Genomic DNA, 27,506 nt, shown 5'->3' on the forward strand with positions numbered 1-27,506 from the left:
TTGAATAGCAGTGTCCACTTACTAATAAAACTCTTTTATAGTCTTTCTTCTTGGTTTCCTTAAATGCTGGCAGATACAATGAGACTTGTGATGAATGTCGTCATGTAATTTTACTAATTTAATGTATCTTTGTTAATCTATCTTATAGGTCCCTTTAGATGGAATATAATACAGCAGAAGCCTTTTCATCAAAAGGATTAATGCCTGCATTATCATTTCTGCAATAAAATAAGAAGTTAAGCAGTGGAGGCCACAGACCCCTCAAACCTGGATTCCACAATTCTACGTTAAGTGTTGGAGTTTTTATTACTCTGCTGTAGGAAAGACTTTGCCAATGCTTACAAGGAACTGTTTATCCCTGCTTCTCTGGGTTCTGTTTGATGGAGGTCTCCTAACACCACTACAACCACAGCCACAGCAGACTTTAGCCACGGAGCCAAGAGAAAATGTTATCCATCTGCCAGGACAACGGTCACATTTCCAACGAGTTAAACGTGGCTGGGTATGGAATCAATTTTTTGTGCTGGAAGAATACATGGGCTCCGAGCCTCAGTATGTGGGAAAGGTAATGGCGTGTTTCTTTTGACAAGCACTTGATAGGAAGGGGGAATGTGCATTGTGTATTTTGTATGGATTTTTTGCACAGGAGTTGAACAAACCAGTGACTAGAACACTGGAATTGAAATCCAAGAGACCTGTTTTATCTTCCTGACTCAATGGCCCGGGTAAGCTTCAGAATATCATTTAAACCCTCTTTCCTTTCATTCTTTCTGATCATTTTAATGAAAATAGCATATATTTTGTTCAATGTTTGGCATTGTCTGCTGAAGGCATGAAGTTAAAATGTGAAAATGATACTAAGTATAATTATAACCATAGTTAGAAGTATAGTATAAGTATAGTTATATCATTTTATTGCTCATGGACAGATTGGAGCTGTTTAGCAACAAGAGACACAGAGACAAATCACCAGGCCTAAATAATCTAAAGTCATCCAGGTGTTGTTTAATGACAAGAATGTGCTCCTTATTCTTTCCCGTTTAAATATGATACACCATTTGGATTGTGGTTCTGAAGTATTTGACTTGGTGTGGTTAAGCTTTATCATTTCTATATGTTCAGCAGATATTTATAAGTGTATTTATGGCTGATGTAATACATTTTGAAACCCAAATATGTACACATCAACAGAGCATACAATTTTACAATCTTATTGCAACTTTATGGAAATTTAATTTTTTTCACAAAATACTTGGTGGCAACTATCTGTTTCAGCACAGTTATCCTTTACTGCTTATTTTTTTCATGAAATTTTTCACCCAAGTCTAGAAGAGTATAACTTGTCCATCACACCAAAGAAGTTTCCCACAAAAAAATAAGCATTATATTTTATTTTGATTTTGTGAATTCTTTTCACATTTTTTAAAGATGTTGTCATGGGCTTTCATTAAAAAAATAGATGCTTTTGGAGAGTTTAAAATGAATGCAATTGCACAAATGAATAACTATAGTAGGAAGAATGTTTAAAAATGGAAATAGATCTTCAGCAGCAAATCACTTGAGTTTCTGAAAACATAAGCTAAAGAGATACATAATAGGTTATATGATTTTTCATATGAGGTCAAAGGAAGACTATTCATTTAAGGTCTGAATTATTCTACCACATTTTTTTAAAAATTGCCTTGTGGAAATGAATTTAAAAGATATTAAATGATACCATAGAAAAGCTTTTTAAATAGAATCTTTGTTAAAAGGGAACATACAACCAGAGTTTCCACTGAGGTGTATGTGGCCCCAGGCAAATGATTTTTGTAGGGCACCTATCTATGTTTGAAAATTGAGTCACCCCAAATCAAATCAGTCTATAAGTACAATTCTGGTAGTCCAATCTCAAAGATCTTACAAATACACACACACACACACACAGACACACACACACACGCGCATACACACACACACACACACACACACACAATATTAAGCAGGAACTATCTCCTTGACAGTCTGCTTACCAGGAGTCAGGGTGTATTCAAGTGGCACTCAGACAACACAATAGTGCAATCTCTGAAGAGCCACAAGGTACCTATGAACCCGTAGGTTGAGTAGAATGTCAAAGAGACCCCCAAATGATAATTGGACACTGAGACCCAAACAGTTCCAGCCCAAACCAGAACACCCTTCTCAGATCACATTTCTGCCAACAAATAGCCCTAGGCGCAGAAGTCTTAGAAAATTTTGAGGAAGTCAGTCAAAAATATGGAAGTCCCCTGAGGTTACTGCATAAAGCTTCTCCTTGTATAATTCCTTAAATATGACTGCGGAATGTAACAATCACTAAAACATTTCTATGTTAAGATAATTTCATGTAGTTCTTCTACACTTGTGTTTTTTTATTTAATTTAAGAATGGAATTTTGAAATTTAAGACAAATGGAACAGTAACAGTCTAAAACTCTGGAACAAAGATACCAGTTTTCCCAATTCTGTTTATGATAGAAGCTGGGCATCATATTGAGATTCCTGACAAATTCTCAGTTTTTAATTAGAGAAGATCCATCGACCTTAATTTCTAGAATTGGAGGTAATAAATTTGAAATTAGATTTTTTTAAAAAAAACCTGACTTTTATTCAAACCTAGATAGCTGTAGCATTACACCTCCCCAAACAGTCTATGGGATTGTATATGCAAGTATTTTTCTGACACTCTGAAATTCCACTTTTATAATTGCTATAACAGTGTAGAATTCATTCAGTTTATTTAAAAGATGAACTAGTAGTTATAAGTGTAATTAAAAAGGAGTAAGTCTAATATTCAACCTATTATTACATTTAATCAGCATTGTTTTCACTGGTACATGGCTCCACATTGGTAATGGGTAATGAACACCCATGGTTCTCAAGCAATGTACATTTCTAATGCGGGTTAAAGAATGTTTGCCAAGATTTTTTTCCTATCAGGAAACTAATTAAATTTTAATTAACTCTGTCTTGATGCTTCTTGATTTGAGAATAGAAATATGATAACATGGGGACCAATTTAATCTATTATATATGTGTGCATAAATATATAAATATATTTATACTTCCACTCATTCCAGAAAGAACTTTGAGATTACTCATAGAAAAGCAAAGTATTATAAATAATACAGAACGCAGAACTAAAGAAAAGAACTAATGCCAAAATGCCAAGGAAAACTGTCAACTGGTACAGTTCACCCTTGGATAACTTGGGGGTTAGCGGAACTGACTTCTCCCCACCACAGTTGAAAATCCAAGTGCAACCTTAACTGCCCTAAAACTTAACTACTCATAGCATGCTGTTGGCCGGAAGTTTTACTGATAGCCTAGTCAATCAAAACATAATTATATGTTATAATACATACAACATAAACATATTATGTTTATATATGTATATATGTATTATATACTGGATTCATACAATAAAGTAATCTAGAGAAAAGAAAATATTATTAAGAAAACCACAAGGAAGGGAAATACATTTACTATTCATTAAGTGGAAGTGGATCATCATAAAGATTTTCATCCTCATCATCTTTATATTGCATAGGCTGAGGAGGAGGAAGAAGAGAGGAAGGATGGTCTCACTGTCTCAGAGGTGACAAAGGTGGAAGAAAATCCATATAAAGTAAACCTGTGCAGTTCAAACTTACATTGTTCAAAGATCAACTGTCCTATCTTTAGCCTGAAATATGCCTTTCTGGTTCTTCGTCGAAAGAGCATATATGGGAATCATTAATTTGTACAGTTCCCATTGTCAACTCCACATTTTTGGAGACCAAATGATTTTCTTTTTTCTTTTTCTTTTTTTTTTTTTTTTTTTACCTAAATATATCTTTTACTGCATTGTAGGTTTGGGTGTACATGTGAAGAACATGCAAGATTGTTGCATAGGTACATACATGGCAACGTGGTTTGCTGCCTTCCTTCCCATCAGCTGTATCTCACATTTCTCCTCATGTTATCCCTCCTCAACTCCCCACCCCCGACTGTCCCTCCTCTAGGTCCCCTCCCTGTGTCCATGTTTTCTCATTGTTCAACACCCACCTGTGAGTGAGAACATGTGGTGTTTGATCCTCTGTTCTTGTGTCAGTGTGCTGAGAATGTTGGTTTCCAGGTTCATCCATGTCCCTACAAAGGACACAAACTCATCGTTTTTTGATGGCTGCATTGTATTCCATGGTGTATATGTGCCACATTTTCCCTGTCCAGTCTATTGTCGATGGGCATTTGGGTTGGTTCCAGGTCTTTGCTATTGTAAACAGTGCTGCAGTGAACATTCGTGTGCAGGTGTCCTTATAATGGAAAGATTTATAATCCTTTGGATATATACCCAGTAATGGGATTGCTGGGTCAAATGGAATTTCTATGTCTAGGTCCTTGAGGAATCGCCACACTGTCTTCCACAATGGTTGAACTAATTTACACTCCCACCAGCAGTGTAAAAGTGTTCCTATTTCTCCACCTCCTCTCCAGCATCTGTTGTCTCCAGATTTTTTAATGATCACCATTCTAACTGGCATGAGATGGTTTCTCAATGCAGTTTTGATTTGCATTTATCTAATGACCAGTGATAATGAACATTTTTCCATATGTTTGTTGGCTTTGTATATGTCTTCTTTTGCAAAGTATCTGTTCATATCCTTCACCCATTTTTGAATGGGCTTGTTTGTTTTTTTTCTTGTAAATCTATTTCAGTTCTTTGTAGATTCTGGATATTAGCCTTTTGCCAGATGGATAGCTCTGGAGGTTAATTACATCCCATTTGTGTATTTTGGCTTTTGTTTCCAATGCTTTTGGTGTTTTAGTCTTGAAGTTCTCCCTATGCCTATATCCTGAGTGGTTTTGTCTAGGTTTTGTTCTAGGTTTTTTTACGGCTTCAGGTGTTATGTTTAAGTCTTTAATCCATCTGGAGTTAATTTTAGTGTAAGGAAGGGGTCCAGTTTCTGCTTTCTGCACATGGCTAGCCAGTTTTCCCAACATCATTTATTAAACAGAGAATTCTTTCCTCATCGCTTGTTTTTGTCATGTTTGTCAAAGATTAGATGGTTGTAGATGTGTGGCATTGCCTCTGAGGCCTTCGTTCTGTTCCATTGGTCTATATCTCTATTTTAGTACCAATACCATGCTGTTTTGATTACTACTGCCTTGTAGTATAGTTTGAAGTCAGATAGTGTGATGCCTCCAGCTTTGTTCTTTTTGCTTAGAATTGACTTGGCTATGCAGGCTCTCTTTTGGTTCCATATGAAGTTTAAGGTGGTTTTTTCCAGTTCTGTGAAGAAGGTCATTGGTAGCTTGATGGGGATAGTGTTGAATCTATAAATTACTTTGGGTAGTATGGCCATTTTCATGATATTGATTCTTCCTAACCATGAGCATGGAATGTTTCTCCATATGTTTGTCTCCTCTCTTATTTCATTGAGCAGTGGTTTGTAGTTCTCCTCAAAGACGTCCTTTACATTCTTTGTTAGTTGTATTCCTAGGTATTTTATTCTCTCTGTAGCAATTGTAAATGGCAGTTCGTTCTTGATTTGGCTCTGTTTTAGTCTGTTATTGGCGTATAGGAATACTTGTGATTTTTGCACCTTGATTTTGTATCCTGAGACTTTGCTGAAGTGGGACCAGTTGATTTTCTCACATTCAAGTCTAAAAGAATGTATTCATGTAGAAATTGGTAGAGGCAACTGAGTGACTAAGTGGACATTAGCTTCACAACCATTATATTTTAAAAAGCAGATGTTAATGTTGATATCCTTGCAAGAAAACACAAACTGTGCTATTATTTGTAACAAAAGTTATTTTACTTTCTATACAAATAGATCACAAGGGTATACAGAGGGAAAGCTTTCCTCAAAACACATTACTTAGATAAGTATAAGTTTTCATACTGTATAGTAAGAAATAAAATAACTTTATCTGCAAAAATTTGTACTTCATATGTTACCAGTAGTTCAAACTAATGGCAACAAAACACCTGTATTATTACAGACATACATATACATGTGCCCAAGCGTGCATACACACACCAACATGATTTATGCTTAAACCAACATAGATAATTGCAAACCTAAGTCTGTGTAGTACTAAGTTTTTCATAGCCTCCAAGTTATGTATCCAGGAAATGCTGTCAATTTTGTCCCGGAAGAATAATTTAGGAAATTGATTTTTCATTTCAGGTAAATCCCAGTTAGTAGAAATTCTTAAATCTAAATTCTTTAAAATGGCAAAAAGATTAAAAAGTAAAACATATATAAACCCTAGTTTCAGAGACATTTATTTATTTAACCTATATTTTATGATGAATACATTACAACATAAGAGGGTATTAAGCCTGTGGCAATAAATATAACTATGAAGATCTCTAGATTACAGTTATAAAAGTTAAACTTTACTGAGTGCTTCCTTTGGGCACCATTTTAATTGCTTTACAAACATATACTTACATATCTGCAAAACAGCACTATGAGTGATCTTCTTATTAGTGCTATTTTGCATATCAGAAAATAGAGGCACAGAAAAATTAAATAACCCCATCGTCCAACATCAGTGAATGCTTCAGCTAACATATTAAGCCAGGTGGTCTAGCTCCATTGCACCGGAAAATATTATGGTTTATTATCCTGCAAGGCTCTTAAATGCTAACAATAATTTCACTACTCTATTAAAAGTGCTCTAAGAGAAACGCTGTTAGGAAATGTGGAAACAACAAAGGTCTATGACTACGTCCAGAATATGGAGGAATTCAAGAAAATCCTCATAAATAAGGAAGCACCTGAGATGAGTCTTGAAGGATGCTTTAATTTTTCTAAAAGTGGTAACATAGGGGAAAGTTTTCGTAAGCGCAGAGGCTTGAAACTTCAAGGTGAGCCTGAGTGGCCATATTTCAGTATAGTCAGAGTGTAAAGCCAAGTACTTAGAGTGAAATAAATACAGAAAGTGTGGAAAGGTTCAATTCTCATACCCAGATGATTAGTATTTGTTCTTAAAAGTATAAAGACCCATAAAGTGCCTTGTTTTGGGGCTTAATATTAACGGAATTGCATTCTAGAATAACCAATCAGACAGTCAAATAAGAGATGCGTTGAAGATGGGGAAACAGGAATAGAGATAGGAAGAGCATCTGCAGGAAAAAAATGCAATAGGCTTGTGTAGAAAGTATAGTAAAGAAAATGGGAAATTAGTGTTGAATATTTGAAAGGTGAAGAGATAATGAAAAATTTCAAGATCCATTGATCATGGCAATGTAAAAGATGAGACAAATTTGAGAAATATTATGAAGGCAAAAATCTGCAGAAATGAGTGGTTAATTACATGCAGAGAATAAAAGAAAGGGAAGAATAAAAAATGACACAGATTTTTGACTTCTGTTTTATTAGTATCCCTTGCAGATTTGGGACTCAAGTAAGAAATGAAATAATTGGTGTTGGATATCCTATGCCCTTAGCTACTTAGAAGTACACAGATGTAGTTTGTCATAAATATTTACATACATTAACCTAGCGTTCAGAAAAGAGTAATTGGAATATAGACGGTAGTTAAAATCACGAGTGGTTAATACACTCTAGGAAAAATTACAGAGAATGTAAGAGAACCCTGATTTTTAATTGCAAAGCAGATGAAGAAGAATTAGATACATCTAATTAGTAAGATGCAAACGGGAGGCACAGATAGTGTCATGGAAGATAAACCAGGAAAATGTTTTAAGAATAAGGAATGACAGCAAATATTGAACTCCACAGGCCAAATTTAAGAATGACTTAAAAGGTTCCGTTGGTTTTGGTAACTAGTGATCCAGAGGTGACTTTTGGCTAAATAGTTTTAATGGTTTTGTCTAAAGCATAAAGAAAGAAAAAAAGAGATGGGTGATGCGTCAAAAGCATAGATGAAAGAGACTGAGGAATGCCCTGTTGATATTCTCAACTTCAGCCTACAGGTGTCGTTCTAGTAAGGGTTCTCCAGAAAAACAGAACCACCAAGACATGTATATAATTAGAAAAAGAGAAAAGAGTCTTTATTTATTTTTAATTTTATGTAAACTATTTTGTCATTTTTTAGTTTAATTTAATTTTAAATGACGGGATACATGTGCAGGACCTGCAGCTTTGTTAATACAGGTAAACATGCTGTGCTGGTTTGCTACACCTATCAACCCATCTCGTAGGTATTAAAGCCTGCACGCATTAGCTATTTATCCTGAAGTTCTCCCTCCCCCTGCACCCCTGACAGGCCGCAGTGTGTGCTGCTCCCCTCCCTGTGTCCATGTGTTTGCGTTGTTCAGCTCCCTTCTATAAGTGAGATCATGTAGCGTTTGGTTTTCTGTTCCTGTGTTAGTTTGCTGAGGATAATGGCTTCCAGCTCCTTCCATGTCCCTGCAAAGAACCTGATCTTGTTTCTTTTTATGGCTGCCCAATGTAATTTATAGATCCAGTTCTAGTCTCATTGAACTACCATTGACATTCTTCACAGAATTAGAAAAACACTATTAAAATTTACATGGAACAAAAAATTATTTAAAAAAATTATTCACGCGACTGTGTAGGCAAAGGTTCAAAATCTGTAGTAGGGCATCTGATTGGAGGACCCTGGGAAGAGTTGCGTTCTGAGCCTGAGGCAGTCTGCTGGAAGAACTCCTTCTTGCTCAGGTGACATCAGTATTTGTTTAGTTAAGGCCTTTAACTGATTAAATGTGGCCCACCCACATAATAGAGGCTAATCTATTTTACTCATAAATATTAATCTCATCCAAAGAACACAGAAACTTCTATGATCGTGTTTGATCAAATATCATAAGTCCACTCTTTGTCAACCTGGCACCCATCCACATCTCCTTAAACCATTTCTAATCTCTAAATAGAGAGAATAACATGATCATGCTTCTAACAGAATATAACTATCTTGCATGCAACCAAAACTACACAAACCTTTTTCTCAGAGAAGGATGTCAAGTCCTTGAGTGTATGCATCACCTTGATGTCCTGCAACTTGATGTAAAATTAACAATACTTAAATACAGTGATATTAAAGTCAGTACATTTTATGTTACATGATAAGGGGATAGAAGAGGGAAGAAAAAGAGATAGAAAATATATAATATTTATAACAAAATAAGGAAGAACTACTTGTAATGATGGTCGCTCTCCTTTCCGTAACTGGTCATGTATCATAGCTTGTATTTATAACTACCTTCTTCCATTACTCATTTTGTATTTCCTTTGCTATCAGCTGGTACTGACTCTTTACCTTGTGGGGTGATACAACCTTAATTTCTAAAGGGTCTAATCTAGATCATTACTAGTCTTGTACATATTGGTTTGTTGTGGTTTTCCATTGACTTATTCACAGGACGAGGTAATATAAGAGGTGCCCTAAGGAATCTCCAGTATTACAGATACACTCTTTCTTGCATCCACTGTGGAGGGTCAACCCAATTTCCTGTTGCTACTCAAGATCAATCACCCCAGACAGCATAGTAATTTCCTTCCTAACCTGTTGATTTAGGGGAGTGAGAAACTCAAAGTGGCTGAGTGGCAGTCTCAACTTCCAGTTCCCAGTCTCAACTTCAGTTGAATTGAAACTTTGTTTTGTGTCCTGGTGGAAACATTCCCTCTCCTGGAACTAAGACCTCTTGGCCTGCATAGCATAAAGTCATAGGGTCAAAAAGCAGCATTTTTGCTGATATGTCACCAGGAGCAATAGTGGTGTCACACCTATCTCTACCTCATAATTCCAGACCAGGGAATTCTGGCTTGAGATTAATTCCTGGCTATGGAAGAAACGGTGGCATATATTGGATGCCAATTCAGAGCATTTACAGCCCCCTAGAGAACCTTGCCTGAGCCCTGAAAGAGATTGCCACCTAGACAGCACTGTAATTGAGGTTTCACAAGGCTATGTCACCCTTCTTTCAAGCAAACTACTTTGAACTGGTGGAAAACATGGTCAAACCAGTGAGTTCCGTGAGCATGGGTTCATTACTGTACTTGATTTGCTGTGAAGTGAATGTCATGATTAGAAGCAATGCTGTGTGGAAGACCAGGATGGTAGATAAGGTATTCTATAGTCCCCAGATGGTAGTTTTGGCAGAAGCATTACATGCTGGGAAGGAAAATCTGCATCCAGAGTATTTGTTCCAGTAAGAACGAAATGCTGCTCCTTCCATGATGAAAGTGGTCAAGTGAAATCCACCTGCCAGCAGGTTGCTGGCTCATTTCCTTGGGGAATGGTGCCATATTGCGGACTTACTACTGGTCTCTTCTGCTGAAATATTAGGCCCTCAGCAGTGGCTATAGCCAGGTCAGCTTTGTGGAAGTCTGTGTGTTGTTGGTCTCTTGCCACTGTGACCCCTGTATTTATGAGCACATTGGGTGATGACAGGAGGGGCTACTGGAAGAGGCTGACTGGTATCCACAGAATAGATTATCCTATCCACTCGATTATGAATATCTTCCTCTGCTGATCTTACCGTTTTGTAAACATTTACAGAGGACACCAATACCTTCATAGTTTTTGGCACATTCAGAAGGTTTCATCCCTGTACCTCTTCCCCAGAACTCTTTGTCATTCATGTTCCAATCATGTCCCTTCGAAGTCCCTGACCATACAGGCAACTCCTTGGCCACAGTCCACAAACTGATATATAATCTCATATCTGCCCATTTCTAATTCTGTGCAAAATAAAAAACCAGGTGCACTGCTCAAGGATTTGTCCACTGAGGGGATTTCCCCTGACCACGGTCTTTCAGGAGTGTCCCAGAGGGCCTCTAATACTGCAGCTGTGTGATTTCAAGTGGTGCCTGCTTATCATGAAGAACCATCTATAAAACAGGCACAAGTCTTCTCTTTCCCTCTCAGCTGATAGAAAACACTTCATGAGGCCTCATGAGGCCATAGCAGAGGCTGAGAGAGAAAAGAGCATGTGGCAGGAATGGGGGCATCTGGGTCTCTTCTTCACATCAGTTACTTTTGCCTCCAGGGCCTGCTGAGGCCTGATCTCATATATACCACTTTCATTTGATGATAGGGTATTGCTTTTCTCACCCAACTTTATGGCTTGCTGGGTCAAGTAGCACATGGTTCATGATAAGCAGCTCAGCTCACATGGGAAGTTAGTGTACCATGATTAAGTGTTCAGTTCTTTGTAAGGCCCAGTAGCAGGTGGTCATTGTTTCTAAAAAGGAGAATATCTTTGGAAGGAAAATACTTCATATCCTATGAAGATGTCCACAGAGGGGGCAAAGCTTTGTTCCCAAATCCTAAGGGCCTGTGCTGTAATTCACCAAATTAGTCCAACCAAAGATACCATACAGCATCCTATCTATTCCTGACACTTCAACTACTGCCCCGCATTGGACCTGCTGGATCTTGTAGCCTAAATAGCACAACAATCTACAAAGTAACCTGCTCTATGTCAGAGACTTCTTTTTGTTCTGGTCCCCACTCAAAATCAGCAGCATTTCACATCACTCAGTAAATGGACCAGAGTAAGGTACCCAAATGCAAAGTATGTTGCCTCCAAAATCTAAAAAGATCTACTAAGTGTTGTGCCTCTTTCGTGAGGTTGTAGGAGGGACAACATGCAAGAACTTAGCTTCACCTTTTCAGGGACATCTCAATATGCCCCGTACTACTAGGCCCCCACAAATTTCACTGAGGTACCTGGCAACACATTTTTGTCAGATTTGTATCCCACACCCTTTGTAAATAGGTGTTTCACCAAACACACAGAGTAGTTGCTGCTTCTTGCTCAGTAGATCCAAGCAGCATCCTGTTTTTCATGTTAATGAACCTGTGTGATATCTTGTGAAGGGAAAGGTAATCAAGATCCCTGTGAAGTGAATTATGACATAGGACTAAATAGTGAAAATACCCCTGAGGCAGAGCAATGAAGCTGTGTTGCTGACCTTGCCACTAGAAACAAACTGCTAATGGTGGTCTTTACCAACAGGAATGGAGAAAATGTATGTGCTGTTATCCAAAGCATCATGCCAGGTACCAGGGGATGTGCTAATTCTCTCAAGCAATGAAACCACATCTGGTACAACAGCTGCAGTTGGAGTCACCACCTGGCTAAGCTTATGATAATCCACTGTCATGCCCAAGATCCATCTGTGTTAGTCACAGACCAAATAGGAGGGTAGAATAAGGATGAGTTGGGAATCGACACGCCGCATGTTTTATCTTTGGTGATGGCAATAGTCTCAGCAGTTACTCCAGGAATGTCATGTTGCTTTGCTTTATTATTGTTCTGTCTAGAAGGAGCTCTAGTGGCTTCCACTTGGCATTTCCCTCAATGACAGTCCTCACTTCCAGGTCAGGGAACCAGTGTGGGGATTCTGCCAGCTGCTGCGTATACAAATGTACATTCCGGAACTATGGTAGTAATCACAGAATGAGTTGGGGAGCCACTGGTTCCACTGAGGTGGACCTGAGCTGAACTCTATTGATTAGCTGACCTCCATAAGTCTCTATGCTAACTGGTAAACCCAGTGACAATTTGGGTATCAGAATTTATGTCAGTCGAGAGCTAATATCCAGTAGTCCCCAAAAGGTCTGATTATTTCCTTTTTCCCAAAGTACAGTCATCCTGATAAAAAGTGATAGGTCCCTTTGGGGATGGGGTAAAGGATGAAAACGGGGTGACTACCCATTGGGTTTAGTGTATATATACTGCTAGGGTAATGGGTACACCAAAATCTCACAAATCACCACCAAAGACCTTACTCATGTCACCAAATACCATCTGTTTCTCAAAAACCTATGGAAAGTTTTTTTAAAAATTGAAAGATTAACAGTATAAATTTTTGTAAGTGTATTGGGATCCTTTCTCAAAACATCTCAGCCTCACTTTCATTCAAGGGATTTTGAGTCTATAAACTGATTCAAGTCTGAAACTGATTGAGGGGAATGATTCTCTGTTTTTATGATTCAGGTCAGACTTTGTGTACCTGACCTAGAAATTTTCTGTTCATACAGATCAAATAATAATTTAATAGGCTTCCTACGTATTTCATTTCTAGGAGCAGGATGACTCCCTAGCCATTGCCAGGAATTTCCACAAGTCATAGCATTCTGATTGCTCTTTTGACTGCTATTTACTGGTAAGCATGCCAACCTTACCTTGGCCATTGAGTGCTGCCACAAGGCCCCTGTCATCCAGGATCCAGTGATTCCTACTGCATTTACATTTCCCAGTTCAGTGGCAACAGTTCCCACTGTAAGTTCTGGCCTCCACAGCTGAGTGATCACTGGGATGCTGGGGGTCCCCTCACAAACCAGGTTATCTCCATGATGGTGAAAGTTGTGTCCTCTGGCCCCTCCCAGAGTGGATAAGTAGGTATAAATAAGAAACCCACTGAAGCATTACCAACCTCCCTAGGCCTTTGAATTTTTTATTCTGTAGTTTCCCAGGTCTAACATTTCAAATTCATTTACTATGGGCAAACTTTTGTTCCATGTTTCAGTTAACCAAACAAACAAACCGCTGAAGTTATTTCTAATTCCCCAAGCTGCAACCTTAAATGCAGAGTCTCTGCTTCTTGAGCCCTATCAATAAATTCTGCCAATCCAACTTTGTGTTTCTTCTGCCTTTATCCCATACCCTATATATATATTCCCACATATATTCCCCATATTTCTTTTTTTATGATGCCTATTTTAAATAGCTTAAGACAATGCCTTTTCCACTGACAATACAGTATTTATAAAGTGCAATGTTATTTCCTTCCCCTGTGCATATGTTCCATATTTAAGTATTGAGAATGCCCAGTAACTTACTATAGCAGCATCTGAATTTTTTTAAAACTGCCACAGAATTTGCTACAAATTTAGGTCCTTCAATGTTTTACTCGTGTGGAACAATGCCACATCTATACATGTGTTGTCTTAATCAACCTCTTCAATGGTGGGTGGTGAGGAAGCACCACCACAGGGAGGCGCTCCACCACCAGGGAATCCCCCAGGCATTCCTCCTGGCTTGCCTCCTGCACTCTGGTACAGCTTGGTGAGGATGGGATTGCAGACTTTCTTCAGCTCTTTCTGCTGAGGTTCAAATTCTTCCTTCTCAGCAGTCTGATTCTTGTCAAGCCAGTTGATAATTTCATTACACCTGTCCAAAATCTTCTGTTTGTCCTCATCGTTAATCTTGCCTTGAAGTTTCTTCATCTTCAACAGTTGCTTTCATGTTGAATGCATAGGACTCAAGTGAATTCTTAGATGACAGCTCTCAAGATTTCTGTCTGGCTAAATTAGAAAACTCAAGTCGTTCTTTCGGTATTTAATGCACCTCGTCGTGGGTTATACTTGCACCTCAACTTCAGGGCCATGCAAAGACTTGGTTCTAGTTATATGACTAGATTCAAAGAGAGTGATGAGGTGGGTCTTGGGAAGACTCAGCCTTGTCGCGAAGTAACAGCATCAGGCAAGGCCATTATAGTTTCCTTAGGCAATGCAGGGTTAATCTCCCAAGACAGAATGAAGAGAACTTTTCAGAAATTGTTAGCTCTGTGTCTCCAGCTTCAACAAGGCCTTCCCACACATCCTCGTTCCAACTTTCAATGTTCCATTTCTTTACAATTACTTTGCCCACTTTAACAGCAGACACATAGGCTAGGAATTCAATTTTTCTTGTAATTCAGCCACTCACAAAATGCAAGTCTAAGTTTTTTTCAACGATCTCACTTCTGTGGCTACAGGAGATAAGGATCTCTTTCAGGGCAGACAGAGAAACTGACAGGCCACTTACATGGTACTTGAGCTGGGAATTCAAATCCCTGAGTTCATCCTTTTCTTTCTTCACTTTGTACAGTAATGTTAGAAGCAACCAGACCATTTTATTCATTAAATGATTATTTATTATCATTAGACAAAAATGTTCAAAAATATTATATTATGGACATCAGATGCTTGCATCTTGCAAGCTTTTGATTAGAAGAATCCAGTAGTGATATTCTGCATAGCTCTGTTGCCCTATCACATCATGGACTATCAGTGCTCTCTTTACCACTGGAAAGAGAGTCAATAGTGTATTTAAATCTAGTCATATTAAAGATCCACTTCCAGAAACCCCAAAACCAATAAAGAAAACTTATTCTTAAGATTCTGTTCCTCTAGAATTCACTAGAACAGAATTCCTCTGTTGCACCAAAATTTACATTCGTCAAAATACTCCAGGAAACAATAGGTGTGCATATATGTGTGTATATATTCATATCTAAAGAGATATAGATACATAGTCCTCCCTCAGTATTCACAGGGAATTCATTCTAGGATCCCCAGAGATACCATAATCCATGCATACTCAAGTCATGGAGTGAGCTCTGTGGAACCTGCAGAAAGTTGAACTTCCAGATATGTGTGTTTCACTTACCATGAATAGGGTATTTCTGATGCACATTTGAGTGCAGGTGTAGAAGCCACCAATACAGAAAGCTGGCTATATTTAATGAAAATATTTACATATATGTGGACACCTGAACTTCAAACTTGTGTTGCTCAGTGGTCAACAGTGTGTGTGTGTGTGTGTGTGTGTGTGTGTGTGTGTGTGTGTGTGTGTATCTCCACAATTGGATGAGTCCATTTCTGATATACGAGAGAGATTTTAAGAAACTAACTCATGCATTCATGAAGAAGCAGGTTCGATCTGCAGTATAAGCCAGTAGAATGGAAACCCAGAGAGAGTTCCAAACCCAAAGACAGTCTGCTGGCCGAATACCTTCTTGCTTGGAAGAAGTATGTGTGTTTTATTAGGGTTTCCAACTAATTGAATGAAGCCCATCTAACCTGTTTTACTCAAAGTCCACCAATTTAAATGTTAATCTCATTAAAGAAAAAAAAAAAAAAAACACCTTCACAGAATAATCTATATTAGTATTTGACCAAATATTCTAGGTGCCCTGGACCAGCAAAACTGACACATAAAATTAATTGTCACAAAAATACTAGGCCCAGTAAGATGTAAAGGGAAAGTGATTGGTTAGTCTTTTAAAAGAAAGAAGTACTAGTTTACTATTAAGACTCAAGGGAAGTAACATTTTAAAATATATTAAAGAAGGAGAACCAATCAGCAATGCATGATATTTCTCACCAGCAAGAATCCCAAAAGAGAAGAGGCGCAGATGATCAAATTGATTTGTCATTGTGTATGTATAGGGTCTGTGCAATAAATGAGAGAAGGGTACTTATAAACAAAAAACCCAAGAGAAACCAGGATGAAACTATAAACACTAAAATCTAAAAAGACCTAACAATAAAAATATGCTATGTATCTATACACACACACACACACACACACACACATACATATATATATGATTTTATATATATCATTGCAGTTTAGCTTCTGGGGTACATGTGCAGAACATTCAGGTTTGTTGCATAGTGGGGTCAAGGCAGTGGCAATAAAATTTCAGTTTTTTGTAATTATATGTATAATGTGATTTCATATTAGAAAAAAATAAGCCAGAAAAAAAATAGAAGCACCATGATAGTTACAACACTTGTATTGCAGAGATCATTTGTCTATTTGGAAATTTTTCTTGATTCACACTTAATATTAGGATGAGTATTTGGACCCAACAAAAATGCAAATTGTATCACAAAAATATACTAATATATTTTAAATGTAATTTTCGTGGCTTAATATGTATTTGTTTATTCAATTGTTCATTCTTTTATTTGGTTCTCAAGTCATGTAGGTTTTGGAGAAACCCATAATGGAGTTTTCATCATGCAGTTTACTTTTAAAGACTGAGCTTTTAATATCAGGGTGATTCCCATTCATTTGTGATTCAAGGTTCACAATACCAACTCAATCTTCCTAGAAGTACGTCTCAAGTTCTGTCTAATGTGTTACACTACTGAAATTCAGAGGTAATCCTCTCCTTCTGAGTTGACAGAAATGGGAAAACTCACATCTTGTTTTAAAAATGCAAAGAAAAAGCAACCTTGATACTGCTTGGTTATTTCAAACCTCATGCAAACTCCTCTTGACTCCTGCTTCACTTACATATCTGAGAACCTTTGCAGTGTATTCAAGGGTCCTAAACCAAAGCTTCGTTTCTGATCCATTCTGCGGCCAAATTTGCTCAGTAAATCACCTTTAGCTCCCTGCTTTTTCTGTGACAAAATAGTGGAAGAAACAATTTCAGATCTTTTTAAAAGCCTTTTTAGGTAAGCCTGATATCTAAGTGCCTACCTTGATTCTTAAACATATCCCTGAATTTAGCCTCTCAATACATGAGGCTATTGTTGAAATAGTCATTTTTGAATATGATTGGACAGCAATACATTCAAGAGGAAAAAATGCTTAAAAATGGAATTTGATTTCCAGGTTCATCCATGTCCCTACAAAGGACACAGGAACAGAGAATCAAGCACTACATGTTCTCACTCATTGGTAGGTGTTGAACAACGAAAACACATGGACACAGGGAGGGTAGCATCACACATTGAGGTCTGTGGCAGAGGGACTAGGGGAGGGACAGTTGGGGATAGGGATTTGGGGAGGGATAACATGGGGAGAAATGCCAGATATAGGTGATGGGGATGGAGGCAGCAAACCACATTGCCATGTATGTACCTATGCAACAATCCTGGATGTTCTTTACATGTATCTTAGAACCTAAAATGCAATAATATATATATAGGTATAAAATTATTAAAAATATAATAATTTTTAAAAACTTAAAAAAAAAATGGAATTTGAGCAAATAAATGACACAGTATACCAATGTTCCTGGTAAATAGTCCATGTCCACTAAATGTTAGTTTTCTCTCCTTTACAATGTATTTATTGCATCTAGCTGTTTAATAATATGCTAGTTATTTCATAATAGCTATGCCATAAAGGCTCAATGTGTTTACTTTAATTGAATTGGTAGGACCTTGAATGAAGTTCTACTATCTTTAAAGCAATATATGAATCACAAAAACCAGTATTTTAAAAATAATGAAGAACATTAAGATTTGAGCGCTGGGTTTGTTTTCTTTTTTCTTTCTTCTTTTCTTCTCTCCTCCTGCTGTTCTAACCTATGTCTATTTATGTTTTCTTTTTTTTTATATATGTTATACTTTTAGTTCTGGGGTACATGTACAGAACATGCAGGTTCATAACATAGATAAACATGTGCCTTGGTGGTTTGCTGCATCCATTCCCCCGTCACCTACATTAGGTATTTCTCTTAATGTTATCCCTCCCCAATCCCCCCACCCCCTGTTATCCCTCCCCAGCTCCCTTACCCCCCAACAGGCCCCAGTGTGTGATGTTCCCCTCCCTGCCTCTGTGTTCATGTGTTCTTATTGTTCAACACCCACTTATGAGCGACAACATGAGGTATTTGGTTTTCTGCTCTTGTGTCAGTTTGCTGAGAATGATGGTTTCCAGTTTCATCCATGTCCCTACACATCCTTTTTTATGGTTGTGTAGTATTCCATGATATATAATCTTTCAATCCTTTCTTTTCTTTCAACCACATCTCTTTCTTACTTATGGGGGTCTGCCTGACTATAGTTACTTTAAAGCTAGGATAAGCTTTGATTCTATATCCAGGACTCATATTAATTAGCCACATGAAAGCACTTCAGCACTTGTCCATCCATATGACTGAGAATGTATAGTGTCACATATACAAGTTATACTGACACCGGGACTATCTTAAGTGCATTTTTCAACAACCACATTGTACAATTAATATGTGTATATGTATGTATGTCTGTGTTCGTATGTGCATGCATGTGTCAGAAATATTTTCTCTAGAATATTAGTTGGACTTCTTGGGAGACAGTACTCTCTGTGGGCTAAGATTGTTGAAATTCTACAACTTGTATATTATGCCAGGTGATAAGAGATGAGCACCTTTGGGATGGTTTGAGAAGAATCCTGAGAAAGGCCACAGATAACACAGAAAAATAGAGGGCACAAGAGTGAGCAGAATGACAAGGATTTCAAATTTAATATTCTCATCTTCAGATAACTTTGAATTCATCACTATATGTCACATTATACTACTCAAGCCTGTACTTGAAATATGAATGAATTCTTTTGCTAAAATTTAAACATTGCTCATATATGTGAGAAACATTCCTGTTTCCTGAATCTGAGAAAAGTAAAAACACAGTTACAGAAAGTACTAACATACATGTTCCATTGTTCATGAGGCACAACGTAATTTATTGCCCCTGACATTTAATCAATACACTGTAATACATGAAATTACTATTAAGGAAGCATATTATTTCTCATTCTGGAATTTCCCACAGAAGTTTCATAAGGAGATTTCCTACATAACATATATCAGTGTAACCACCTTAGAGGAGACTTTAGTACATACTTATACTCGTTATTAAAGAGTGCTGTTGGACTTCCTTGTTTTATGTCAATGTCAAGAACTGTTTGTCTTCCACAATTTCATGAATGCTGAAAGAAGACATGAGATGTTCAGGTCAGAGAAAAGAAACTTGTTTACTATAGCACAATGTGGTTAACACAATGGACTCAGTTCCCATTGCCTTCAAGTAACACAGGGGCAAACCAGATGGGCCTAGATGGATGCTAGGACATGTAATGGTTTACATTATGAGACAGGAGCCCTGCCAACTCTGGTCCTTTGTTTTGGAGAGTGACATTATTTCTATTTTACTGGGTAGAATCACGAATGCCCTTTGCTTTGGACAAAGACACAGTCTTAATTTTTCAAGGTTGTTTGCTATATAAACATCATTAAATATATGTCTGAATTTTACTGAGAATAATAGTTTCCAGATTCATCCATGTCCCTGCAAAGCGCATGGAATCATCTTTTTTTCTGGCTGCGTAGTATTCCATGGTATAGATGTACCACACAGAAAACCAAACACCTCATGTTTTCACTCATAAAGTGGGAGTTGAACAATGAGAACATATAGACACAGGGAGGGGAATATCACACACTGGGCCCTGTCAGGGGGTATGGGGATAGGAGAGGGACAGTATTAGGAGAAATACCTAATATAGATGAGGGGCTGATAGGTGCAGCAAACCGCCATGGCACATGTGTAGCTATGTAACAAACCTGCATGTTCTGCACATGTACCCCAGAACTTAAAGTATAATAATAAAAAGTCTCTAGGGTCTTCTATACAAAACCTGCAGTAACATGAGGAACCTGTAGTGAATTGAGTTCCAATCTTGTATAGAGTACTGACTTACTGAAGCATCACCATAGTGTTGTGACTTAGCAATATTAGAAACCATTTGAATATCTTCCTTTACCAGCTTACTGAATTGCTTAGTCAGTAAGGTTCCTTCTCTTTCTCTCCTTCATTTAGTTATTTTTTTTTTTTAACTTTAAGTTCTAGGATACACGTGCTGAATATGCGGGTTTGACACATAGGTATACACGTACCATGGTGGTGTGCTGCACCTATCAACCCGTCATCTAAGTTTTAAGCCCAGCATGCATTAGGTATTTGGCCTAATGCTCTCCCTCCCCTTGCCCCCCACCCCCTGACAGGTCCCAGTGTGTGGTGCTCCCCTCCCTGTGTCCATGTGTTCTCATTGTTCAATGCTCCACTTATGAGTGAGAACATGTGGTGTTTGGTTTTCTGTTCCTGTGCTAGTTTGCCGAGGATGATGGTTTCCAGCTTCATCCATGTCCCTGCAAATATTTGTTTTTCTCTTTTGTTTGTCAAAAACACAAAAGCATATCATCCTAGAGATCATATGCTTTTTCATTCTGAATCTTAGGCTTAGAAGTATAAATACAAGGGATGACACTGAATATATAAATAGATGCCCCAAGTCTATTTCTGGCCCTCAGTGATGTTGGTTTCTACAAATTATCTTCTTGATGAATATAACCTCTATAGAATACATACATATTTTCTTGCCTAAATAATAGAAGATAAGTTATCTCTCAGTCACTGGATAAGAATAACAGTTTGGCATAATCCTCTCTAAAATTGTACTGAAAACCTCATTCTTTGATTAAAATGTAAGAATTTCTTTTTCTATCATGAAGAATAATTTACTATAATAAGGAGTGGAAAGTTTATACAGAATTATTTTATTTTAGTTTTATCAAGTATTCAGTGCTATTGAATTTTGAAGTAACGTGAGCCAGTTTGAAAAGATTCACATGCATTTATGATATCTTCAGCTATCTATCATAAATAATTTGAGATAATAATTAAAGATGTTGTTTACAGAGTGTTGAGCATTAAAATTGTGCAATGATATTCTCCAATGATATATTAAAGGCCATAAAAACAATTCTTTGCTGAGTAGACTTAAAAGTTTAGGCAAAATTGGTAGTAGTGGAATTTTCTTGTGTTGTGTTGTGTTATGTTGTGTTGACTGAGTCAGCTACTTTTACAAATAAATTCCAAATAGTACCTTTTGAAGCCATACCAGTGGCATAGCTTTAAAAATAGATTGGTAGGTAGGTAGGTAGGTAGGTAGGTAGGTAGGTAGGTAGATAGATAGACAGATAGATAGATGATAGATAGATAGGTTTAAATATTTTTCTAGTCACCCAAAAGGTTTTAATCAAAGGGATAAATTACTGGGAGAGTTATGTTTTCAACCATTTCTTATCTTGTTTGTTGTCACAGTTTAGTTTTTCTTGTATTCTGTCTATTACATGATTATAATCAGAGACAATTTCTAAAAAGTTCTCTTTTGCTTCACAGAAATTTACAAATCAAAAAACTGAATGTTTTTCTTATGTCTCCAGTTGTACTCATGTAGCAGCAAAAAAGAAGCACAAAGGAACTAACAATAATTTAACCTATATAAAATAATTGGAGAGGCATTCTTTTATTTAAGGAATAAGATTTTCTGAACCCATCTAGAAGCCTAGTTTCGAAACCAAACACCGCATGTTCTCACTCATAGGTGGGTGTTGAACAATGAGAACGCATGGACACAGGGAGGGGAGCATCACACACTGGGGTCTGTAGGGGGGAAATAGGGGAGGGACAGCAGGGGGTGGGGAGTTGGGGAGAGATAGCATGGGGAGAAATGCCAGATGTAGGTGATGGGGAGGAAGGCAGCAAATCGCACTGCCATGTGTGTACCTATGCAACAATCTTGCATGTTCTTCACATGTGCTCCAAAACCTAAAATGCAGTAAATAAATAAATATAAAAAAAGAAAATGAAATGAAAGATGATGTTAGGTAAAATCAACGTTTTTTTGTTTCTTTTCTTTCTTCTTTTTTACCTTCTTTTCTTCCACTCTTCCTTCTTTGTAGATTAAGGAAGTGCTTAAAAGAATGAAAGAAGGGGAAATTTAGGAAATAATAGGGGCTATTTTAACAGATTAAAAAAACCCACAGTCATCTGTATACAAAAATACACTAGATTCCTTTCTAAGCAGTATCATTAAAGACTTTCAAATAGTTCTAAATATATTCTTAAATGTCAAGAGATTACTGCTGGTGACAAATACATGTGTACTTTTACAAATACATTTGAAGTAGTATCTTTTAAAGCCGTGCCTAAAGAACCAGAGGTATAGCTTTTAAAATAAATAGAAGATGATAGATGATAGATAGATAAAGATAGATGATAGAATGATAGATAGATAGATAGATAGATAGACAGATAGATAATAGATAACAAGGATAACTAAACTTTGAAAATAAATCAGCTAATAAGAAATGGTTGAAAACACAGCTTTCCCAGTTAATTTTTCCCTTTGATTAAAACTTTTTGAGCAACTTTCATCGTGAATTCTTGCATATCCTTTGGTTCTCCAGAGAACACAGTGATGCCAGTGACATATTCAGCTACTGCATGGCCTTTAAGCAAATAGATCTTCATCATCACTCCGTGGAAAGTATGCAAACACTCTACGTGTTCCATTTAATTCAATGAGTATAAATATCTGACTTTGTGGATTTTGAAGCAGCCAATGTCCGTTCACGGTTTAAGTGGAAGTAATAAGGAGGAGGAAAGGATAGAAGAAAGCCATTTTACTCTTCAGGTATTTCTGAGAAATCTATGTCCCTGGTTTCCCTGCACCTGAATAGACAGACTCCACAGAGTTCTCTCCATTCTATAAATGTATTCTTTTGATCCCTTGGCCGACCCCCGGGAGGGAAAAGAGATTCTGATACTGACTTTGGATAAAGAATCTCAGTCACACATTTTTCTCCCCAGCAAGTGACAAGTGCCTAAGCATCCTTTAATTTGCTTCTCTGCTTAATGTTTGTCCCTGCTCATGCTGTCCTTTACTTCAGGATCAGGGAATTCCAGGTAAATATTTTGGGCAATAAAGAAAAATAAAAATGTTGTTATCAGGAGCCCTTCAAATACAAATTCAGATAAGCGATTGGCAAACTATGGCTTTTAGACTAAGTTCAGCCTGCTGCCTCTTTGTGTAAATAAAGTTTTATGGAAACACAACCATGCTTGTTTCCATATGGTCTATGCTAGTTCTGCATTGTGATGGCGAAGTTGAGCTATACAACTTATAAAACCTAAAATACTTACCACTTGGTTCTTTACACACACCAAAAAATGCTGACCCTTATTAAGACAATTATGTGACACAACGTAATTATTGTGTCACAGACTTAGGCTTTTCGTTTGTGAACATGCAGAACTGCTCACTCCATCTTGTGTCTGAAAGAGTTCTTAGGAAGAGATGCTGGTTGTCCTCTAAAAAAAATAACAGCAGGTGCAATGGAAGAATTGTGGCTCTTTTTTTAGCTTGGAATAAACTTACTGCCTCAATATCCTCATCTATAAAGTAGGAAAAACACAAAAAGGAAACCATAAGATTATTGTGGAAATTACTGAATGCACACTTGAGATAATATATATGTAGATTCTCAAGTGTCATTAATGTTGCTATATTATCCCCAATCCACAATGTTTTGCCCAGTTTAGAAATTGCAATATTTCAGGATGGTATGTAGAGATTTGGGCTTACAGAAAGATCTCTAGACCTACCAGACTGCACTCTTCACTCCTTTGAACAAAAGAATCATATAGGAGGAATCTATCTATCTTCTAGGAGGACAGATTCTCATTTCTACAATTATTTTTTAGTTTACCAAGAATCTCCTAGCACAAGTATGCCCACGTTCCAAGCTGTCCTTTTCTTATCAAAATGTTACCATGTGTTTGGAACAATAGTATAATATGATTGCAGATACATAGTCATTAAGTAGAGAAATTACTAGAATTCATTAAGCTCACTTTGTAGAGATTACTATGATTTCTGTTATAAAGCACAGATGAAATATGTTTATTCAGAGTTAACAATGTATTGGGGAAGTCAGGTCAAAACCAAATATAATCATGTAAACAAACAAATCAGGACCATGGAGACATGTATCACAATTAAGATTAAATAAATGTGAATATACTTAATGGAGCAAAATTTAAAACCTGTTTAAAAGACCCTGTTTGCTTTTCCTTGCTTGGTTTAAACATTTACTTGTTTTATATAACATCTACCTTACTTACATTTATTACAATAAACAATGTACTAGACATTTTGCAAATATATGTAAATTTTTTAAATTTTGCGTATCAGAGAAGAAATTTTAAAAAGATTTTATATTTTAGAATGCCGATGTTTACATTCAGTTTAGAAGTATTTGTTATGACTATGTATTTTTATCAATATATGCAAACAGGGACTAATAATTTGTCAAGGATTTTTTAGTTTTTGCTTCCACTGATTGGATTAAATAGTAATCTTTAGTTATTATATGGGGCAATCAATATATTTAAGATATTATTATTTAATTGTTATTTGGTAAGTTGTGAAGTATAGTCAGATTCAAATGTTAAAGATCATGCTTTTATTTTTTATGATTTTATTTATCGATACATGTATTATCTTTATTAATGAATAAGTGAGTATTAATTGAGTTTTTTGGATCAAGTAATGCTCACGAGCAGCTGTGACATTAATAATTAGATAACTGAGCAGGGGAATAATTCAATTCAATTAAGTAAAATAATTACTTACCGAAAAAAAATTATGTATCCTCTCAATACAGTAGCTTCCTAGGGGAGAGTTCGGAAGAACATATATGATTTAGACAAATGGAAAAGAGCAGGAATTGTGAGAATTTTAGGACAAAAGTAAACCATGAGCTTAGAAGAGAAGAGTAGAATCTTGTCAAGAATAAAAATACAGGTTTCAATTCGCTCCCATTAAATCCTAGGCTTCAATTGCATAGATTTACAAAATCAGGTCACTCTTACTTGCTATTTTGAAAGTATTAGAAAACAAGTCCCCGTATGCCAATTGAGCAGAACGGCTGGTTCTTTCCCAGTTGGCCTGCAGCTGTCATGAACACGTTTTCTTTGCAGCTGCCTCTGCAGAGGGCGAAGTGCTGACTGCAGCAGCTCACTCTTTGTTGTCCAAGGTCTACCTGATCTACGGCGCAGGTCTCCACTGATTTTCCAAGGCTAGAGTCACTCTTCCCGATGCAAAGGAAGATGCCTTCTTCTCAGCAATAATCCAGTTGAATTTCCAGGGTGAAATTATTAATAGTATCCATTTGTATTCTCAAAGTGTTCCCACTGGATGACACATTATGCAGTCAAACTGTCTGGGCCTTAAAGGTTATGACTATATTGTTATAATTCTATTAAATCACACACCTGCATGCAGTTATTGTCCCAAGGTGGAATTCACTGCACTCTAGGCCTGAAACAGTATCACTCTTCTGTGGCCTCAGATTTTCCCCAATGATGGTGGTGAGTGTTGTTTTCAGGATTCCAGCTAACCTCTGACCATTTGGCCTCAGTCAGAGATTCTACATACATTCAGCATATGTAATCACATTAATAGACTCCACATTACTGCCAAGGAATTATTCTGCTCTTTTACAAACGTTTAGATGAGATAGATAAAAGAAAAGTAAAATCTAATTTTAACAATCAATATAAGCTAAGACATGGGCAGATCGTTGCCAAAATGTCCATTTATAAAATTTGTCCTCTTATCAGTGGGAAGTGTCTTTACCATATATCTACATATGTAAAGTAGGTCATTCTATTATTTCTTTCCAAAGCTAAGTAAAAGTCTGGCCCAAACGTAAATTCTAGTCTTGTTAGAAGGCCAAAACTAAACAAAAAGTGTCCAGTTAAAAGTTTTCTAGTTTAACAATACACAACTCAAATCTCTACCAGATATCTATAAATATGAATGTGGAAAATAATGGAGCAATAGCTCAACAGTTCCTCTAGCTCTAGAAAATACTTGTAACTTTCATAGAATTCAAGTAGGTGGAGAAGTTAGAGGAGGAGATGATGAAGTGAATATGGTGTTTCTGAAAAAGTTTCTTGAAAGAGTAGGATTTCTAGTGTTTAGCAGATGCTCTATATTATAGCTTAGAAATCAAATACAAAGAAGTAAATCCCTAAGAAATGTCCTTGACTAGAGTGGAGAGTGAAAACTACGATATCATAGGACATGAACACAACCAAGTAAATAATAAAAATTCTAAAAAGCAAGTCAGGTTCTTCGATTTCTAGCCTAACTTGATTACCGTAACGATCTTGGAAATGACTTCAGCGACTGAGAAATGATCAAAGATGATTTTCGATAATAATTGAAAATGATTCTTGCTGACTCTAAACAATTACTTTGTTGTTAAAGATGTGAAGACAAAGGGAGAGGAAAATATGGTACAAAGCTTTGGTACAAAGCTTAGGAATGGTAAGACTGGATTGTATTTGAAGACACCCGTTAAAGTTAGAATGAGAGTGAATGTAAGAGGTTAGCTCTGATGTTAGAAATAATTACACCTATCACTGAGTGTTTTCTGCTTTCCATGTGAAGAATATATAGGTATTATTTCCTTAATTATCTCGGCGCCCCCTAGAGGGAAGTACTATTGTTTCCTGCATGATAAAGATAAGAAAATGGGAGCATGGGGAATGTTAGACATTTATTACAGGTCACTTATGCAATCAGGAACCTGGAGTCCAAAACTAAGTCTTCCTTGCTAGAAAGCCAGAATAGCAGCCACCGTGACTCACGGAAGCTGTACCTGCATAGCCAGGATAACATTTGACAGTGTTTAACATGCTTCCTGGCACATAAAGCCTGTTAACAAGGAGTAAAGCAAGCTCTCAAATGAGACCTGGCTGTTGGTGAAAGCTCTGGGAAGGTACGTAGTGTCACACACATTATTCATCCTCATGATGTCACTTTCAAGGAGCTAAAGAGATGAAGTTGAATGGGTTGTAACTTGAGACATATGTTAATTCAGTCCCTGGAGAAGGACATCACAATTTCTCAATTATCAGATACAGAGAAGCTGAGGGAGTTTCTGTTTCAGTGGAAATAAAGAGCTTTGAAGCAGCAAGACTTATAAGGCACCAATCCAAATATTTTAACAAATCAGAAATGCAGAGTGGTACTTCAGACATTCTCCTTCATTTATCTGGAATGATTTTTAGTAAACAAGAGAAACTCTCAGTATTCTTAAATTTAAAAAAAAAAACATAAAAAATATAATCATTCAATAAGTAAATGTATTG

General features: G+C 36.9%; 1 protein-coding gene across 5 annotated transcripts in view; it reads left to right on the top strand.

Moving 5' to 3' along the window:
* The window catches only part of CDH12 (cadherin 12), a 1,124,818-nt gene that overhangs the window by 780,496 nt on the left and 316,816 nt on the right, over positions 1-27,506 (top strand). For 4 of the 5 annotated variants that reach the window (XM_074386961.1, XM_074386957.1, XM_074386965.1 and 1 more), the window contains one exon: positions 149-565. In XM_074386961.1, coding sequence (XP_074243062.1) covers positions 335-565 — 231 coding nt within the window. In that variant the 5' untranslated portion in view covers positions 149-334. Of the gene's footprint in view, positions 1-148; positions 726-27,506 lie in introns of those variants that run through there. The other variant, XM_074386971.1, reaches the window with a different exon arrangement.

The sequence above is a fragment of the Saimiri boliviensis genome, chromosome 1, assembly GCF_048565385.1.
Source record: "Saimiri boliviensis isolate mSaiBol1 chromosome 1, mSaiBol1.pri, whole genome shotgun sequence".
NCBI lineage: Eukaryota > Metazoa > Chordata > Mammalia > Primates > Cebidae > Saimiri > Saimiri boliviensis.